Source organism: Pungitius pungitius, chromosome 16 (assembly GCF_949316345.1).
Source record: "Pungitius pungitius chromosome 16, fPunPun2.1, whole genome shotgun sequence".
Classification (NCBI taxonomy): Eukaryota; Metazoa; Chordata; class Actinopteri; order Perciformes; family Gasterosteidae; genus Pungitius; species Pungitius pungitius.
The window spans coordinates 4,582,537-4,603,670 of record NC_084915.1 but is presented as its reverse complement, the minus strand read 5'-3'; the positions used below and the strand labels follow the sequence as shown (position 1 = coordinate 4,603,670).

The 21,134-nt window shown below is 44.8% G+C and overlaps 1 protein-coding gene across 5 annotated transcripts in view; it reads left to right on the top strand.

The window, feature by feature from the left end:
- auts2a (activator of transcription and developmental regulator AUTS2 a) overlaps positions 1-21,134 on the top strand; it is a 245,975-nt gene that overhangs the window by 100,530 nt on the left and 124,311 nt on the right. For all 5 annotated transcript variants that reach the window (XM_062558016.1, XM_037466775.2, XM_037466772.2 and 2 more), the window contains one exon: positions 7,116-7,217. In XM_062558016.1, the coding sequence (XP_062414000.1) occupies positions 7,116-7,217 (102 nt within the window). The remainder of the gene's footprint in view (positions 1-7,115; positions 7,218-21,134) is intronic.

Here is a 21,134-nt window from a genome sequence, read left to right as displayed (position 1 = left end):
CAGCAACACCCATGGAGGAGCTGAGGAATCATGTAATTAAATGCTCGCAAATTCCTTTGATGAGTTGTTATGTGGTGATGAGGTCTCAACCAGGCAGTGAGTGACCCGCTCCCGAGCCCCAGCACTCTCGTCTGTTCGTTTCCCAATGTATTCTGGGAAGAAGTCTAGTAATAGCATCCTCTCTGACAGCTTTTTGCCTGCACTATACGGGGACTGTTAGAGCTCAGGAAATTGGACGTGCTTAAAGTGGGCAGGAAGGTTATTTTACAGCCACGCGGGGCTACTATAACAAGATGTTCAGATATGATCTGAGAGAGTAGAGGTCTCCCACTGCTCATTCTCCCCACCCCCACACGCGTTCTCCACCTGCTCAGTTCATTATTAAATCTGGGAATTGTCCCCATAACTCAATCCACCAGGCTACAGCATTATATGACCATTTGTGAGGAGGGAGAAGGGTGATTGCGACGCAGAGCAGAGGATGGATGTTAAAAGCATATTGATTTGTCTGTAATGTCGTCATAGATCAGAGATTTATGGCAATATATAAATGCAGCCACGAGCTGTAGTAGCCTCCAGCTTGCGGTGGAGGAAATGGAGTCCTTAGGATGACTGATGAGATCTAGACCGTGCTCTCAGCCACGTTTACCCCCCCCCCCTCCTTCTCCCCCATCGAGCCTTCATTTCCCACTCCTCCTCCTCTCGGGATGCTCTCACCCTGCGGCTGCGGTGACTAGCCCTTAGTGGCTCTGTATCTTCGCCTTGGCTCCACATTCCAGCACAGAGGCTAGGAAAGCCTCCTGCTATTGCCGAGATTGGTCCGAGTGGGTGTATTCGGCCTCACTGATCCCTCCCCGCCAAGAAAATAATGTCCGACAAGGTCGCCAGAGATCAGTGCCGCTCAATGACGCCAGAGGATTGAAAGTAAGTAGAGCTTCTCCCTGGTTCCATACCTAGGTACTAATAAAGACTGCTGCACTGGCTGGCTGCAAGTGACATCTTCTCCACAGTCAAACAGTGGGGCTTTGGAATATATATGCAAAGTACTTTTAATATGGCCCTTTAATCGCTGATGAAAGAGCTAATGGTAAACAAATCTCGGGCAACTGAGGCCAAGCGCTGATGCTCAGTGACAGTCTGTGAGCGAGGGTGGCAGAGGGCGCTATGGGGGACAAGAGGCGGGGCTCCTGTCCGTGCCGGTTAAAGAAGCTGGGCCTCAGAGCCAGGCCACTTAGGTGGGCCCCCGTCAGAGAGAGAGGACGTAAGGCCCGCGTCGCCCTCACAGACCCGGACGAACCGCCGTCTCTTCTTATTTACATAAGAGGGGTTAAACCAGCTGCTGCTGTCTGCCCGCCCACGGTGGTTTGACCCGATGGGCTCACTGAGGCCGATGGGATGTAGGGACTGGTATGGACATGATTAGAGGTGTCTGATGGTTAGCATCTCCTAGGGCACCTGTATAAAGTCTACATAAATTCTGCAAGTTGTTCATTTTAACTGCTGAGTCGTGAAGCTCCAGCGCACTTTAATAGCCCTGCTATATAGACCTCTGAAGGTAGCATAAAGGAGATATTCAAAGTGTAGTCGGTTGAAACCAAGGGGATTTGACAGTGCTGCAGGAAATAGACAATTTATTATCAGCAACGCAGCCTTGGTAGTGGATTATCTATAAAACTTTTATCGTCATCCCTTAGTGGCAAGCAGCCATAAAACTTCCCAAATGAGGGACTTGTTAATTTACTTGTTAAAGCAAATTAAAAATTTATAAGTGCTTTTAGGTAAATGAGATCCTCTTTCATTGCTGCCCTAGTGGGATTCTCTCTACCAGATCCTGAGAGGACAGGTTAGCTTTTCCGAAAGGCGCAGAAGAACAATAAAAGCCGTTAAATTGTTCCAGGTTTTATTACCGCCGAGCTCTGCAGCTGCTGTTGTGCGTAACTAAGGGGAACCAGGAGCTGATGGCTATCCCTCTGAGGCCAGTACAGAAAACTGAGCCCAGTTCTCTCCCTGTCCTATTTTTTTCTTTTTGAAGGATGGGGGTGGGGTTCCCGGGGCAGGCTGGTTGTGTATGGCTCTGTTTAAAGAGGCCTTTGTGGTTAGAAATGTTAGAAGGCCTACTTTTGTGCTTGATTGCATCGAGTCTGTAGTGCTGCCCTTGAGAATAGGTCAATACACTTGTAAAATTCCTCTATGGCAACGGTGAGCACTTTTCAGTTAGTGGGAAAATAATTGACTCCACATGCTGAAGACAATGTTGTAATAGCTGTTCCAATGCAGTTCTCAGTGTTAAATGAAATGTTTCATTATTTTCCTACTCGGTGGATATGCTGTAGTGTGTGCTGTGTACCCTGCATGCTATTACCCCTCTGCTGCCTCGGACAACAGTGCCCAAATCAAAACACACACATTGATTCAGTCTTTTTGACCGACATATTTATTTGTAATATAAACACAGGCCTTGTGTGCGTTGGTATTTGTGACAGCAGCACCTTTGCTCTTTCATTCCCCAGGTGCAATTTGTTTATTTCAGCAGACCTTCAATAGACCTGAAAAGCCTCACCACTATTCCTCTTGTAGCCTAGGACTTATTGAAATTCAGCAGTGTGGAGAGTGTTTGGTTTGGTGTACACTGCGTTCTGTTCAAAGAACCTTTGAAGCGTTGGTCAAGGCCAGGCAAGAAATTGCAATCTTCTGGCATATTTATTGGAAATCCATAGTCGACCTTTGAAGAGGAAGTCATCGACAGCTCATTTGTTTCTATATTACCCATTAAGATCGAGTGGGTTGTCTTCCCTGGCTATCAGACAATTGCTTTGATGAACCACGTTCAATTGTTTTTGTTGACAACAACAATGGTCTGTTGTATTTGCACTCTCAACGGGTTGTCCTCAGCTTACACCCTTCTAAGTCAACTATTCCTTTTACTAGTTGATGTAATGATTAGCTAAATCTATCAAATGGTTTGTCGTGTGTTGTCTTAAGCCATTGCTCAGTATCAAAGGAATATTAGTAAGGAAAATAAGGAATAAGCGTGTGTCTGAAGTTGGAATTTCATAGAAGATTCTGACAACTGACTTATGACAAAAAAACAGAACATAAATAATTTGCTTTAAAATTAATTTGTTTTCTCTGAGTTCTAAAGAACTGGTGGATGAGTTCAAGGCTTCAAGTGTATAATGATAATAGCATATTACTGCTGAAGTTTTAAACTGACTAATATCCCTGGGAACAACTTTGATGTGCACATCTTAAGAGAAAAATCTTTCACCAGTCTTGGGAGGAAAAACGTATTTGCTAGCAAAGTAAAGAGTATTGTTAATAATACTACATTAAGTAATGAATTATCACCCAGAATGTCTTCTTGTGTTCACTTGTGTCTAACATTAGCTGCTGGGCTGGGCGGTGGAATTAGTACAGTTTGGTGGATTGTGTTATGCAACGGCATCCTCCTCGGTGTGCACCACTGCTGTAAGATGGACAAGGACATGCGCTGCCATGCGTACGAGCACAAGCCTCCTCCTCCTGCTGGTGATCATGAAAGAAAACATAATCAACCAAGTGCCGATGCTACTCTTACAGACCATAGAGGTTTGAGTGGTAAAATGTTGTTAAGATATTGTTGTTGTTGTTAAAGCGCTCCCCAGCGGCCTACCAGAGGAGCAAACGCTATACGGACCCATGCCCCCAGGCTACCAACATCGACCGCCACTGGATTCGTAACGAACTACTATAAACTTTGATTACTTGCTTTGAAACAACATCCGCTTCGTTTTATGATGCCAAATCGTACTTCCGCAGTCAGTTAGGTGAAAATAACACAACGCTAGTGCAATCATAAACTCCCCACGGACAATGCACCACACAATAAAAGTATTTTCTCCTCGGTAGAAAAAAACGGTTTTCAAATGTTCAGTTGTCCCCATTGGAATAAGCAAATGGAATATGACAGCAAGTTTGAATAGTGGCTAATAACATAAGCATAAGCGTTTATGTAAAAAAACAGAAACGCACATGATTTTCATACTTGCGGGTTTAACAGTTTCATGCTGAGGTTCGGCTGCTCCTCCGAAGCCTCACGCTGACTGCTAATTGAAAACAGTTGTTGATTCTCTACTTCAGTAAATTCAAACTGGTAATATAAAAAAAAAAAAAAACTTTATCCCTTAACACAGAACAGATTGCAGGAAAACAAGACCTCACTGTGTGGAAATGAATGGCAGACGCACTTACTAGTAGTTTAAATGTTTCATTAGCCGCAAATGTCTTGCTGGGTTTTTAATTGTTGTGAAATTAGCCTCTGGAATATTAAAAGACTCCGTCTGTCGTGTTCCTTCAGGGCCACTTCTTGCCCATGCTGCATAGATACAGTAAGGTCGTTACATAAATGCAACCGGATGCCTCAACCTGCATCTTAATTAATGCCTTCATGCTATTGCATTAGTAAGACTCATCCATGTGCGTTCGATCTATGCTGAATGCAGTGCAGAGTGCGCTGGGTTTAGTTAAAAGGGCTCTAAAAATGTGCCCAGTAACAAGTAGGAGTAATCAGCTCGGCATTGTGGGAGCAGAGGTCAAGTCACAGAGAAAAAGACAAAATCTTTGTAGTTTCAATGTGTATTGTACGTGTAGAGGAAGTCTTAAAGGTCTCATTGTTCAACCCTAAAAATCTATTGCTGTTGCTGTGAAAACATCTTGTTCAAACAACTGGATTCATTCCTGTTTCTCACCAAAACTACATAACACAATTACATGTGAACATATCATGATTACGGTCTACATTACCCGTCAAAAGTTGTCATTGAATGTGAAAAATGTGTCCAAACCTTTGACTGGTACATAACCATCGCCGAAAAATCTATATTTCCACTGAACAGAACCAGAAAGCGGCATAATGTAACTAGGTATACCTCTGTTCGCCTCGTGTCAATGTAAACACAGATTTGTTGTTTACAAAGTAACGTTATCAGCCATATTTGACTGAATACTGTTTGAAAACAACGTGGTGAACTTTGCTTTTAATTACACTGCGGTGGTTAAGGTAACTGTGTAATTAACCTGCAGTCGTGTGGCGGATAGCGAAGGAGGCTCTGTACGAATCTCTGTCATCAACCACCAGCACTTCCTCCATTTGTTTTAGAAAGCTATTAATCACAGCATGAAACAAAATGAATCCATCATGTGAACCTCAGAAAGGGGAGAGCGACAAACCACACATCACACACACACACATCATTTTCAGAAGTAATTTAAGGGGGCTCGAGGGAAAATGAAAGGGAACAAGCTGAGGGATACGTTTTCAAACGGCTGTGTAATCAGGTCCCGAGCTATGTAATAGCCCTGAAAGATGAGCCGCTCTTTATTGGAATGTCTTTATTAGACATGTTCTGCAGACATCACACATGGATTTGAATTTGTGCAAGATTTCTGATTTCATGGGGGTACTTTTCCACTGATAAGCCAGGATATGGCAATGTGATTATGTGCTCTCACTGCCGCGGCGTCGGAGTGATAGCACATTGATTATTAAAAGACAAATCTCTACATCTCTCCCACACTTTCCCGATTATATTTTTCACAAGCCGAGAAAGCACTGAGTTTGGTTTCAGGCTGTGAATATGTGATGCAGTGTGTGTGTGTGTGTGTGTGTGTCTGTGTGCACATTCATGAATGCATGAGTGTGCTGCCCGGTGTTGTCGGCAGGGACACAGGCACATTTATGAATATTATAAGTCAACATTTTTTGATTAAGGAGCTGCAGACTGGGACCTGAACAGCGTCCCTTGCCCTCTCCAAGGGTCAGCTCACAGGCCAGGCAGGATGAGATATTATTGCCTCTTTTCTCTCTCAAAACATGTAAACTCCCCTCAGACAAACTGGCATTTACAAGAAAAAGATAAATGTGCCCCTGGTGTTTGTGGGAATGAAATGTGTTGGAGGTAATTAGTACTATCACAGCGCAGGGCATCGGTGTCCATGTGTCTGTGCGCGTGCCACGCCTGGTTCCCGTGCGCTCTCGTCTCAGGCCACACACACACACACACACACACACACACACACACACACACACACACAGGCCCACGCGTAGAGCAGGCCCGTCAGGCATTCGCAGCGCTCAAACTCTCTTATCACGTTCAGCACTCGCACCCGCCTTCCACCCATCATGCAATTCTCCCAAGGAATGGGATTCCTTTCACAGCGCTAATGGCTACAGAAAAGGGAACATTTTCATTTTAATTACCCGCTCAACTCGGGGGTTCTTCTAGTATTCCCACACCTTGTGCCCTTTCATCGCGCTAAATGATGTCTGATACCTGAAAAGAGAATTTGAAAGGAAAAGTAATAAAAAAAACTCAAATACTAGTGTCCCTTTGCCTTCGGAGCAGGACAGGTAGGGGAAAGGAGAGTCAAAGTTCTTTGTGTGTTGCAATGCCACGCTCTGCTTCTCCTATTAGTTGGCGGAGCAGCCGCTGACTGCACCATCCCATAAAGCATATTTTTATGCGCTTTGAAATGAAACCTGCGGCGTTTGTCTGGTCTGCAAGGAGCAGCATGGGAGTTTCAGAGGACATCAATCGCAGACTTGGACAGCGAGGACGGGCCCCACCTCCTTCCGACTCAGCTCCGCTCTCTCCCAGGAGTCTTTTATTGTTCTTCAGATTTTGAAGGGCCTCAGATGCTGGCGGATTGGCACGTCCTCCCTTTATTGTCGTCATTTCGCTGCATCTCGAACAGAGCGTCTAGAGGGTGACACTCGCCGAGCTCCTGCTGCCTCGGCATGCGGTGTCTGCTTGGAAAGGATAGCGGCTCCTTTTGAAGGTTCTGGAGGGGTCTTTGTGCCTGTTCTCTATTTCGTGGGCTGAGGGAAGTCTCATACTGCGAGATCAGATGGCGTCTATCATTGGCAGGCGGAGTGATGACTGCTGAATAGGCTCCGAAATGTGACAGATTTACAGAGACAGCACCGCGGCTCCCGCCAGCTCTCACATATTCATGAGCCGATTTCTGTGGGAGGCCTTCCCATAGCCAGCTCTATCCGTGTAGAGCTCTAAAGTGCAGCGTTAACAGTTTTGCTTCATGCCGTTAACCCTTGGTCTGTTTGTTTGTCGTGTTTGCAGCTGAAGCCGGGGCAGAACAACTGTAAAGGCAGCGACAGCGAGAGTGTGAGCGGAGAGTGCAAGCCTTCCATCAGGAGCAGCTCCAGAGACAGACTGACAGATGTGAGTACATGAACATATCAGATCACTGCTTCACTGGGGTCAACCTCTGCTCATTGTCGTCAAATCCTTTCACTCAAAAATCATCAAACAAAACAACAGCCTTTCAAATATATTCAAGAGACAAACGCAAAAGTATGAGCAAATATTTACTAACCGTTGTTAAAGTCCATATGGCATGTCGGCAGTACTTTTCTTCCAGATAGAAGTTATCCATTGTATCTCATCACCTGCATGCACGTGTCCATGTCCTTGTACTCGTTAAGAGAGGTTGACCCTTTTGTAGAAGGAATGCTTCACAGCTTTACAGAGGTAAAAACGTGTAGAATATACAGTATCAGAAAAACGAGTTCTTCACAGCCTCCACAACATTAAGCTGAATGGACAAATGACAAATAACTGGTAATGACAACCAAGTAACTTCTGAATATGAATGATATATAATGTTTTGATAGAAGGTAGAATTTCCAGTGTGCAGTTGAAATAAATTGCATGAGTTATTCATTAGTAGCCATGCTTGTGTCACAACCTGTGCTTTGACAGGAAACTGCCTCATGTGGGCCGTATAATACGTATATTCATTCATTTTGTCACAGTAAAAACATTCACAACTTAAGAAAAAACTTTTGGTATTCTTAGTCAGTTCTTTCTGCATTAAGATATATTGTACTCTGGTTTCATCATTCAAGAGTTATTATGTGATTGTGGCCGTACCTTTGTCACGGAAAAAAGGTAAGTCATGAATTTGATAGAATCATTTTGGCCAGGATTTATTCTGATATTTGTTGTGCTGAAGTCTTAAGTGCACTTTTGGAGTACTTGAAGTGAAGAGCACTATTTACATCCTGCACACACACACACACACACACACAATCTCTTAGATAAGACGCTACCCTCTCACGTCCTCGTTGCTTTTATGGGGGAGCTGACGGCGAGCATTACCTGACAGAAGGAAGAGCGACTATATGTCGCCGCGCCCTGTGAAATATTCCAAGACGTGAAGTGAGCAGGCTGGAAAGGATCCTCGCCGCCACACACCCAGCCCTGCCCTTCCATTGGTGTGGAGAATCCACTGTGAGATATCTGGTCATAATCAAAGCTGTCAGCTGAGCCTTTGAGAAAGACATGGCCCAACAACTGAAGCAAAACGAATTGCGCGTGTAGCTTTATGATGCTTGACTGGGCATGAAATGAAGTAAGTAATTTGATGTTGACAACAGAAATTGAAATGATACTTGCTGATTCCTGTCTGACTGCACTGTGACTGTGCAGCACTACACCAAGACAAAGAGGGCTTTGACACACAGCATATGGGTGGCTGCTTCACTGACTGTCACTGCACAGATTCATCAACGCATTCATGATCTCAACTTGGGTGCACTGTTAAAGCATCGTGGATACAGTGTAGTTATGTATGATGCTTCATTGCATATTAAGTGAATTATATTGATTGTCTTATGGCAGTTGTCAGAAATTCCTTTGATGCCTTGAAAGGAACACTAAATATCCACTCAAATACTGCCTGCAATCAATTGATGAATTGATAATCGGTGTTAAATATGCATAATCACAAAAGTCTGGCAATTGTAAATTCAGACTTGGCCTCCTCGGTTAACCATGCCCTTGCATTTACAGTAGATTACATCGCCTCGATGTTTTGCACTTGGACACACTAATGAAACATCTTTAACCAATTACATCATGGTATGGTTTGTATCTTTCACAAATACTGTTGCTTCACATTCATCTTGTTTTGGTCTGAATATTGTGTGTGAAATCAGTCCCTCAAATGAAGCCACTCAGAACACACTGGAGGATAGATGGAACTCTGCACGGCATCGTCTGGTCAAGACCCCCCACAGGAGACTGAGCATGTCTTCAGAGGAGCTGCTGAAAGCTGGGCAGCATGAAGACAGACTTTTAGACCCCCGCGTCACCTCAGATGGTCACACTACGTGGGGCTTCATCTCCGGTCTCTGCAGGATTCTGAACAAGTCCCTTCAGCTGTGCTGTAAAAAAGCACTTCACACATTGCCTGAGGTGCATGTTGTAGTTTTTGTAGCAAAGCTCTGAAAAAGAAGAGAGGGACAAGAAAAAGGAGTATGAAAAAAGACAAAAACTGTTTTGCTTTTGCATGGATATTATTTAGGTTATGTGTTATTTTTGTAGTTATATAATACAGGTAATGTACTTGTAGATAAATGTAGACGGATGTCCAGGTGACCAATGAGTCCAGGTGGTCAGTGCGCTTGTTCTACACAAATGGTTTTGGATTTGGATTGCTGCACAATGCTATTGGACTCCTCATGAGGTTCAGCTGCACAGAGACGCTCCCTCCCAGAGCAATAACGAAGGGAAGCATGGAAGTCACTCGTTAGTGCCAGGGAGCAGTGTGAGACAGGAGCTAGCTTTGACCCGGGCTGTTCATTAGACCCAACAGTTTGCTAATGGTATTTGCTGTAGCACTCCCCTCCCCTCACAGAGCGCCCGCGCCCATGAAGCAGATGAACTCGGTTTGCCGACCTGGCACTGGCTGGCAGGGAGATGGAGGCCAGGGGAGGTCAAGCCTGGCAGCCTCCTCTCTCCCGCTCGCCTTCCCTCCTCACTCCTTCATGCCAGCTCATTAAGGCCTACAAATGGCACATCAGCTCGGCTGCGTTTGCCTCAACCCCAAACCCCAGCTAAATTGGCAGGCTTAGCTGCATTTGCTCTGAAGCGCCGGGTTCCCTTTTGGTTTTGTTTGAAGCCGTCCACATCCCCCCCACCGCACCCTGCCCCAGTCAGTCTGGGTGGCAGGCATTCAGGCAGGCGGCAGTACTGAGCAGAGGGAGTCTGCTGGATCAGGCTGGGCAGGGAGCTTGGGATGAATCACTCCCGTTTAGTCTCTGCGGCAAGGGGTGAAATGCCATCATTACCCGGCTGCCTATCAAATAAATTGGCAATTACGGGCCCGGGATTGCGAGTAAACAGCATGTTACTCCACCCAAGGGTCTTGATGAGAGGCGGGTGCATTAGAGGGAAGCTCTGGAGTGCTGGGTCAGAGCCCGCCAGTCAATGTTGGCCAGCCTGATGAGAGGCACAAGAGGCAGACTATAATGAATGTACCCCATTTATTTCAGTGGCCTTTTTTATTGTTAGCCATAGCTTCCTGTAAAGTAAGTTTTGCCTGTCGAATTGAAACACATGCGATTCGTCTCAGGCTTTTTATGGTACGTCATGTGGATTTCCTCCTACAACAAAGGGAAAGAACTTGTGTGTTGGCTTGGTAAGACGGGTTGTAACACTAATATTAATACTAACACTCTATTGGTGTTTTAGACAGTTTGGGATACTGTACACTGTTTACCCCAAAGTTGTGGGTTCCTGTAATCCACACTCGTGTGTCCTGGCTCCCCTCGCACTGGAAGGGTTTCCTTGCGGGGAGGTCTTGGAAAGTTGTTTTGTAATGAAACATCTGGAAGTGATATTGTTAAAGCGCATCGTCTTCATGTGCTTTTGAAGCGGTTTCAGCCCAAACGCAGCCAAAGTCTGTGAAACACAACGCCGTTATTACTGACTTTCTGCTGAAAACATGACGAGGTATACAGAATCCTCTGCGCATGTGGTGAACCCATTTCAAATAGGAAAATTACAGCCTTTGGCAACAGATTGATGGCATAAAGTATATTTTGCTCCAAAAAAAAAAAATACTTTTGATTGAATTTTCTTAATCGCACCCGGGAAGTGCATCATATTTTGTCCTTGACCTGCGAGCACAGTATTTTCCTCAAGCTCCTTGTCTGAGCGGAATCTCACTGTCCAAGTTAACTGCTTACGTAATCCCACCTCCTCACTACATTCTCCAATTATTTCTTGACACTGTGATGTAAATGAGGTCGCAGTCCCCCTACATGTCCAGATATGCCGGCCAATTTGCTGCGACACAGAACTTGTAATTGCTTGCATCAATTATCCGTCTCTTTCTCTCGCTGCCTCTCAATAATTTGAAATGTTTCCTATTAGAGACGAGCATTTAGCTATGGAATCAGGAATGTTGTACCTATAATTAGCTCATTATCATGGGATCGTTCTCGTGCCGCGGCTCCAGTGTGTGCACAGTGACTGTGTGAAATGAGCAAATGCCATGCAGCGGCCACTTGGCTTTCTTTTCCGACCGAGTTTTCACCTGCGAGGTAAACCAATCAGAACAGCTAGACATAGGAAAATACAACCAAAGAATTCTTTATCCCAACCCCAGATGTGAATGTCGGTAACTTCAATTAAATAAACTTTAGGGGGATGAGAAAAGGTTTAAGTCTTTTTCTTTCTTTTTTTGTTTAAGTTGTTATTACTGCCGACGGTTCTTTCAGGAGCTCGACTCGATCTAAACTTTGAAAAATTAAAAGGCCAGCTTAGGAAGCCCTGAGATATCAAATTTACTGGTATCTAGTAGGAGAATTGAACCCAAAAGTGTGTGTGTTACCTAATTCTAACTATTGAAACACAGGTGCTTATTATAACCCGCACCACAATGTTTTCCCAACCAGGGGGTTTTGTTTGAGTGCATGGTAACCTTGGACAGAAGTGGAGGTGTGTGGTAAAAGGGTACACACAGGGTTCTGACCAAGTGTGTGTGTGCATCTGATGAGTTGGGAATGAGGAAGGCTTGGTCCACATAAGAGCTTTGCACTTTATTTGGGGGGGTGGGGATTATGCCAGGATCTGTTCTGGTTCTACACATGTGAATCATGCTAGATGATCCAGACACAAGATCACACGATTTGCCTCTGTCTTTGACTCTAAATCAACCGGATGAATGGGTCATCTCTGAGAAAGTAGCCAGACGTGGTTATTACCACCTCTGCCACTCTAAATCAAGACCTTTTGTTCCCCCTCCTGTCTCTTTTATTTCTCTTTCCCATATTCTCTCTCATCGCCTGCAGTTGGGATTGTCAGGGACAGATTGTGACACTTCGTGGCACGGCAGTCAGGCAAAATTATGCTGCGCCTGCATCATGCTGCCAGTACCCCAACAGCCGAGTGTCCGTCAGTGGCCTGTGAGAGGTGCCGCCGGATAGCTCATCTCCACATGGGCTTGAGGCACGCCCGCCTCCCTGCCTACGTTCACAAGTGTTTAACTCAGACCCCAGTGTGATTGTCTGCAGTAACCTCTGAGCAGCCCTCAAGGTTGAGATTACATGGCCCTAGTTCATATCCGCTAATTATTTACCTTGAACACAAAGCGCAATTTGGGGAGTCACAGGAATATCGTGACCTTTGCTGCTGTGATGTTACTGTATATCCGGCAAAATAAGCCTCAATTGTTGAAATTGATACAACGTGAGACTGGTGTGGTAAATACTGTTCATGCTGATGCTGGCTCCATGCAATCCCTCAGTGCTGTGGATGATAAATCTATTCTCAGGGAAGATTAATGGACTGGAGAAGTGGTGTTGAATGTCATTGTTGAAGGTTGAAAGTATTGAGCGCCCGAATCCTATCCATATGTTTTCAGGAATGACATAAATAGGCCCAGCCGGAATCCATTTTGACTTATCAAGCTGCAACCAGTGCCAGAGCCACGCGATACTTGCCAAGTATTCAGGCTCCAAGGCTTCCAATAACAAATCCTATTCCACATAATTTCCACTGAAATTGGCCGTGGCCATGCGCTGCCACCCTGCTTTTGCTTTTGCCCTGCGTCACGCAGCTCTTGGCTACGTATTACTTCAGCGTTCCCTGTAACCCAACCCTGTAGCCCCAATCTTTGCCTGGTGAGGGAGTCTCTCCGCTCTTTGTTCCAGCTTTTACAGCGGGTAGGCTGTTCCGGTGGGGTAAGTTGAATAAGTGGAGCCTGGAGGAATCTCTACAAAGGTCTATTTCTGATTGGATGCATGCAGAGCCCAAGGAGAGAGTGCTGGTTGCCATAGCAATGAGAGCAATGTGGGAACTGGCTGCATGGAGGAGAAAGGGGAAGTGGTGCTTTCTTTTGTGATGGGAGGTCTTCATCGACTAGCATTCCGCTCTATGAATACAGAACGACAAACACGCACGTGAAAAAATAAACACACGCAGAGGACCAAAAGCGGTATTACACGCACCTTTTCACCCCCCCCCCCCGCAACGAGAAGCTGAGCCGGAGCATACTTCAATCACAATGGCCCGGCGGGGGGCTACTGGGGCCCAAGCTGGGAGCCAGAGAAAACACAATCAGACACACCGGGAGTCCAGAACCATCTCCCCATCATGAACATGATTACTAGCCATTCACTGCTACATATCACTTACCGTCACTGGGCCAACAAATCATCGTTACCCTCTCTCCTGGCTCATCACAGCCACTATAAACAAAGTAATGGCATAAGGATTTCCACATGAATATCCATGCCCTGATGCAAACCTCCGAGGAGTGTATGTTTGTGTTGGTGTGTGTCTTGTACGTGTGTATCCCTGGTGTGTGCATGTTTATACCGTGGAGTTTAGCTGCAGGGTTTCAAAGCTGTGTGGGAGGGTCGAGGTTTGTGTGAGTTTTGTCGACTTGTTGAGTTTGTAGTGGCTCAGATCGCTGTGCTGTGACTACACAGGAAGTTTCGCTGGTCCACGAGCTTGGTCAGATCTGTCGATGGATAGGCCCTCCACAGAGTGTACGTCTCTTCTCGTGCATGTGATCCAAATCAAATGGAAAGATTCGGTTCTTTGAGAATCCCTGTCCTTCTGCTCATAACAAACAATATCCCTTTTTCTTATGAAGCAATGTGTGTGATCCACTTTTCAGCGCATCAGCTTTGAATCAACACATTGTTGTAATCCATCTAGTTATTGATTTGCATCAATAAAGACCCTATTTGCTATATAAGAGGGATATGTAATGCTCCATTGTGCAACAAAGACACCTACAATTAGATTATTCAAGAAAATTATATCCCATAACATGGTGCTCGAAAAGACTTGGTGTAAATGTTGTGCTTGCATCTCATATAGGACAGTTGTTTGGGTTGCTCTGGATTCAGTGCACTAGGATATGTGTTGTTAATTCAAATTATTTCCAATCTGAAATCACTGCTTTCACTTTTGGGTGTTTCTTAGTGCACAATGTAAAATATTGTAATCTTCATTTTCAGCGTTAGAAACAGCACAGTAATGCAATATGGTGCAGTATGTTTTGCATTGAGCCCATTTCTTTTCCTGTTTGACCGCACCATGCGTTTTACTTCTTCTCCCGTGTGCTGCAGAAGGGCATGTTGTGTCCTATTCAAGGCTTGTGCGTCTGACAGGATTACTGTGAGGCATTAGATGTCACATCTCTTCTATTTCAGAAGCCAGTGCAATTTCCCTTAAACCACAAGGAAACAGCACTAACAATAAACAAATAGTGTTGTTAGATGGACAGACAGACACATAGGTAAGACAGACGAGCAAGTGCCCCTGGAATTACAGTTGCACAAGATTATTCCAGAGACATTATTTCCCTCAAGTTGTGGGCTTAAGTCAAATTTAGAAGAGAAATGAAATTGCCAGCAGTGAAAAACCAGACTGGGTAGGAGTTCATGAGTAGAGAAATAACATTTTCATTTGTTTCTGCCCCAGTGGGAGACCAGCAGCCTTTCAGTAAATAGAGACAGCTATGAGAAATGATTTTTTTGGTCAGTGGGATATTGTTTTAACGTGCACTTATCCATCTGCAATCTAGATGGCAGGCTTCAGGAATCCACAGGATGGCCATTCGACTGTTGTCTTTATGACACACAAGTGTTGGCCTCGTCTCGCCTCCAATTGTGTCTGTTAGTGTCCCATTTCCACTGGAGATTTAGTCCGGTGTTGTTTTTTTGTAACTCCCTTTGTTAAGAGCATCCAGCTGATGCTACAGCACTTGGATTTCAGGCTTTCTATATTGAGCTCGGCTGGCATTTGAAATGAAGACTTCAATCCGGGCTTCTGAGATTGTCATCTCATGGCGCACAGGATAGTAGGTGCACCATATAGTGCTTTTATTTTTTAAACTGCAAGAATAATACATCAAGTATAGTGTATTAGGGAGAGATTGACAGAATGTATCAGTTTTGGTAGATTTTTTTCATTGATTTCTTTTCCACTCAGTTTGCCTGAGGTAACAATGTGTCACTTTTTTAACTTGTCACATGCACTGTGTGCCTGGTCTTTATCTGGATTAACATTCAATACTGTTGTCTTATTTGGGGTGTTGACAATACTGTACATGCGCCTGGATAAATGGTCACGCTGTATCACCTCGCTGGTGTGTTATCTGGTTTCAAAGGGTTATCCGGGTATCAGTATAAGTATTGGAGGATTACTTCCAACTTCCACAAACTGCAGCAGTCGACTTGTATGAGATCTCTGATCAATGAGTATGTTTCTATTTTTCTATTGAAGTTATTTATAAGGTGCATTACAATTCATGATTAATCTGCTGGAGCCAAGCTCTGATCCAGAGCTGTCAGCAGTGATGTACTCCCAGGTGATTACGTCTGCTTTCTGTCATCCACTATCAGCCAACACATAAAGCACTTGTCACATGGCCCATTCTGATTGTGGTTGATATTGACACCAGAATTGAATAAATGTATGCAATAAGAAGATTAGTGTTTCCCAAGAGGCGCCGCGTCCCCCTGCTGAATTAATTTCTGGTGAGGTGCGCTGAGCCTTTTGAGGGACTCGTTTCATCCAAGAAAATCTCTAAATACAGTGTGTAAATAGAAAAAGAAAGATGAAGACTAATCTGCTGGTGATCTGAAACCGAACAGCAACGGTCTCACCCTGCAGCAGTGGGGAATTTGCCCTTGGACTTTATGTCGAAACATGTTCTGTATAATTGTATATAAGCCCCACTGTACATTACACATGGGTGTCAGTCGACCACTGCCATGACACATTTCTGAGCTGTGGCCACTAGAGCAAGATGTCTGCTCTCATAAGGTGAGAGATGTGTCTCCATCTCTGCATCTTCTACCACTATTGCTCCTCATAAGGGCAATTGCAAAATAATTTCCTAGTCAGGCAACATGGCTGTGTATTGTAATATGAGGAGGTAGGACTAAACTTTTGCAACAGAAGAATGTTTTTTTTATCATGCTGCCTTAACCTTTGACACCCACCTTCATGTTGCTGTATATTTGTCTGCGGTGCACTTCTGTTAAATCTTCTGTATACTAATTAGATGATTGGCTCCGACCAGTTTAAAGGGAGTCACATCAGCTGTGTTGGGTAGCGTTGAGGGGTCAGAGGGCATCCCAGGGCCACATTGTACAGGGGATTGGATGGGATTAACCTTGGCCTGCCCTCTTGGCCCTGGGCCCAAAAGGCTCAGGAAAAGGGGAATTAGCCAGGCCAGGCAGGGCCATCTGATTCAAAGCCCTCTTCCAATTACTGCCTTATCTGCTCGCCAAATGAGATCAATGCATGGAGGGCAGACAGACCTGGCAGGCTGGCGGAGGTGCGATAATCAGCAGTTGGGAGCACGGCACTTAGCTCCCCTGTGTCCCCGAAAGAGCCAGAGCATGTGTTAGGAGCACCACTCACTGCCATTAGCTCTCGCTGCCTGCTGGAACCTGACCTGCACTTTGCATGAGGACAACCTGCTGTAGTGCATTGAGGCATCTTTGCTTTTTGTGTTGGAGTACTGCACTTAGGAGGCTGAATAATGTGCATAATTACAGTTTTTCCTCTTATCCTTGGTGAATCTATCCAGCAGATTAGACTAGTTAAAAAGGTGGGGGAGAGAGGTGGGGGACAGCGTGATTGCTTTTTCTAAGTATTGCATGTGAAAGGCCCTTCTAAGCCTTTTACAAGAACAACCCTGCACCCTTAATATAGTCCACTGTTAATTTTCTGGTCAATTACGACGAAAAACAAATGTTTGACATTTGCAAGTGCCGTTATTAAAATAATTGACCTGAGTGAAAAGAAGGCGACTCTACTTTTAATCGGCACATCTTGATGTATAGAAAACGTTACATTATGTTTTATACTATTCAAAGTCAACAACTTTAAAGCATTACTGAGTACTGAATATTTCTAAACTTTCTATGAAACCTCACAAAAAGAACTATAGATATCCAACTTTCAGACTAGTAGCTGTAGCCGTTAACCTAAACTTAACAATAGAAAGCACTTCTACCCAGAGAGAGTGGATGGATTTTGAAATGTTTCATCAAATAGAAGTTTTGAGAGAGAAAGTCTTATGGCTGAGCCTTTCTAAGATATGAAGCTCTTCATATTTATTCCTGATATTTCTGCCATGCCAGTGATTGTATTGCACCACTGGTTAGTCCCTTGGCCATCTGGAGCAGCGTTCTGTGCCCACAATATGGCCGGAGAGGGACCCATTCTGGTGAATTTATGTTGGGCCATTTCTTCTCGTGCTTGTGTTCCCGGCACAAGTATCCATCGGAGAGCAATAGGAAGCCCTGAAAGAGCGTCTGTCGTCAGCTGTGGCCCCGCGATTGCACATCCACTATTACCCTGCAGTCGCCCCCCTCCCACCTGTCCCTGGCCGCTCCTACCCTCCACAGCCCGGTTAGATTAAAGTCCTCTTAAATTCACCGCAGCAGGCCAGCCGCACAGGGAGCGCCGGCATCACAGGGGCCCTCTGACAATCAGCACCCGGCTAGAAAGCACTAATGAGCGCAGGGAGGGCAGGAGAGGGCGTCGGCGGATTGCACACAGACAGCAGCAGTTGGAGGGGGTTGTTAGGCAACGAGGCGGTGGGCTGGCATGTTGCTGGGCTGGGTCCGGTACAGCACTGACTAGATTAGCTTCCAGGGGGCAGAGCTGCAGTCCGTTTGGGAAAATATCACAGCCCATTAGTTAGAAGCAATGAAATGGAGTCAACTTCTGGGACTCCATTAGGCACGCTGCGCTTAGGCAGACAGCGTCCCTCGGTGTGATGTTGCTATTCTGGAAGGATTGAGCACGGAGATATAATTGGACTGGGGAAATCAAGCAAGTTTCAGTGGTCCTGGTGGGGCCCTCAGACAGAAAATGAGAACACAGGCCTTTGTATTTTCTCTCCCTCTCCCTGTAAGCTTTACAGCTTTTGAAAAAACGGCATAGAAAAGGCAGCCAGCGTGCCTGGGTTATTCTTTTCATTTTAATGTCTCTTCTCTCTGTCTCTGCAGCTCTCGTTCTGTCAACCCCCTCCTTCTGCTTTTCTTACTGGATTTTACCATCTGCTTTAAATTCATTTTTTTTCCGTTTGTGGCTCTGGCTAACACTAAGCTAAACAATATGCATTTATTCATCCGTGCCTTTCTCTAAGCATTGATGAGACTGAGGATTGTGCTTGATAATAAACACGGCTTAGTCTAACACAGGCTGCTTGCTAAGCCTCGCAGGGCTGTTTACCGCAAATCAGTGCCAGCCAACTCCGCTAGTTCTGGAGAACACAACCACATCCATGAAAGCAAAGGCCACTTATAGTAAACCATGTTTTTCTCCAACAGTGAGGTCTGGCAATGCTAGCTGACATTTTGGTCCCTTACCTCTGATGCAGATAGAGCCGACAGGCCTCAGTGCTTAAGGTAATTGATGTGCAGTTTTTAGCATCAGGACGGGACGTCTCTATCCCTCCCGTTTCTAACGGGCACGCCTCACTTGGTTTGTCCAAAACGCTTGATGGACTCTGTCCTATATAAAGGACATTTTACCAATCCTCCAAGCTAATATAATTCCCAGTAGCACTCCATCATACTCTTCTCATGCCTTTAGTGTGGTGCCTTGAGACTAATTGGATGGTGTCTGTCATGGCGTATTGTGCCGGTGTCTTCATCACTGCTTTATCAAGCACGTGTTCATTGCTGTTTACCAAGTCCCTGACATGTTGGCCGATTTATTATTTCTGTAAGGGTAAAGGAGTCTGGCAACATGTAAATATAGAATATCACTGTTAAGAAAGCCATTTATCAGGTACTTACTAAAGCTTTTTCTAGGGATAAGTAGGAGATCAATTAGGATCTACCCATTTAGTCTAATTGGCTTTGTGACGGATTGTAGAGTATCATTCTTTTTCATTGAGACACGTAGACAATCAGTCTTTGTAGTCCAAATGCCTGTGTTTATCTGCTTAATAGTTTTAGGGAGAAGTGATAAGCTGAACATTCCCTGTGATTTTGCTCCACAAAAGGACTGTGCTCCATCTATCCTGCTCTGGCTCTTAGTCCTTTCAATTCTTTGAATAATATGCCCATAGCTGTAGCGTGTTGACATTTGTGCCCCTCTTGGGAACGCATCACCATGAATGTTATCAGCACCTTGAAGACAGCCCTCAGCCGCCGTATGTCCCTGGTAGGGACTCTGAGCCCCCGCCTCAAAGGGCACACCCCGCCCCAACCTTCCACCCCTGACCCGTCTGCCAGCCTAAAGAAAGGGCGTCTGACAGCTCCTTTGATGACGGGGAGAAGAGGGGGCACCTTGTAAAGAATAAGTGAAATGGGGGGTAAAAAGGGGGCCAGATATTTGAAATGTCTGCTCTGAGATCTAATCAGGCCCCTTTTATTTTTGTAAAGTACCACCGCAGCGTCACGGTGAGCAGTCTCTCTCGGGTCCAGGCCCCACAGGGCGTCTCATGTCAGCTCCCCCACCCCCTCCCCGAGTAACCCTCTGGAACACATCATGCACCTCAGTCCCTCCCCTGGATTTATTCCCCCCCTAAAGCCGCCTTGACAGGTTTGTTATCTGTTCAGCCGGTCGGCGAGCCCAGGAGAGTCGCGGCGCTGGCAGTTAGGAAGGGGAATGCTACGGGAGAAGCGGGGCAAGTAAATGTCAAGTCAACCGCCAAGGCTGGATATTATAGCTTCTGGGGACCGGAGAGAGGGAGGGAGGGAGGGAGTCTGTTTTACAGCTCACCGCTCAAGATGTCTGTACTGAAATGTCTTCTATCGATTTCCACAACACCTCGACTTTTCCTTTATGTGCGAGTTACAATTATAGGACTGATGCGCACCGTTCAAGACAGAGATAGGCTTGCAAAAATAAAGGATTATCATAAGAAATCGCATGAAATCATACAAAACTCTAATGATGAATCTTAATAATAGAAAACGTATCTTAATCTCTTAAGAGAATTAAAGCACTACTTTTGCTTTTTGACTTTTTTGTCAAACTGCTATGTCTTGGGAGAAGTTTAGTTTTGTAACATTTAATGTAAAAAAGAAACATAATTACAACACCAAGGCACACGAATAACTAAAAACGGCATATTATAATGGTTTTCCTTGTGGCTCGATGTGGTAGAGAGTTGTGTGTGCCTACCTCCAACGTTAAAAGCACACCGACCTTTCTAACACTAGCCTTTAACAGCTATTATTCTGATGAAAGGCTAAAGAACTGGTACATTCAATGAGCTACATTTGACCCTGTCCCCACAGGAGTAAGTCATCTAAAGGCATTGTTTCCAAAAGTCAACAAATTGTTGAAATTCACATCCATCAGTAGAATAACAAATCAAGCATGCCCATTTCAAATCCAAACAAGTAGTTTTGTTATGCTGAAACAAAACCAGGTTCTTGTGCTTTTTAGTTTCATACGGAACGTTATTCACGTGTTTAAAACAACAAAAAGGAGAAAGCAAGGAAAATGTATTTCCCTCAAATGCCATTTAGTTTTATGATAACATCATTTTGGCAAACATTGTCTGATAACGATCTCTCTCCCAGTCTCTGCTTATACAGAAATTACGCAAACGGCATTACGTAAATCGGAACATGGCTTTAATTATGATGAGATACCAAAAATACAACTCTAGATGTTTACCTTTGCTTCACTGATGTCTAATTGAATTTGCAATCTGTGAGCAAATGTGCGTGCACCACATGTGAGACTTCCTCTTTGGCCCCTCAGAGCTACATATACAGTCTGTATTTCTACTTTAATGTAAAACATTCCTTTTGCAGTAATATGAAGTATGAATAAAAATGTATACGAGCA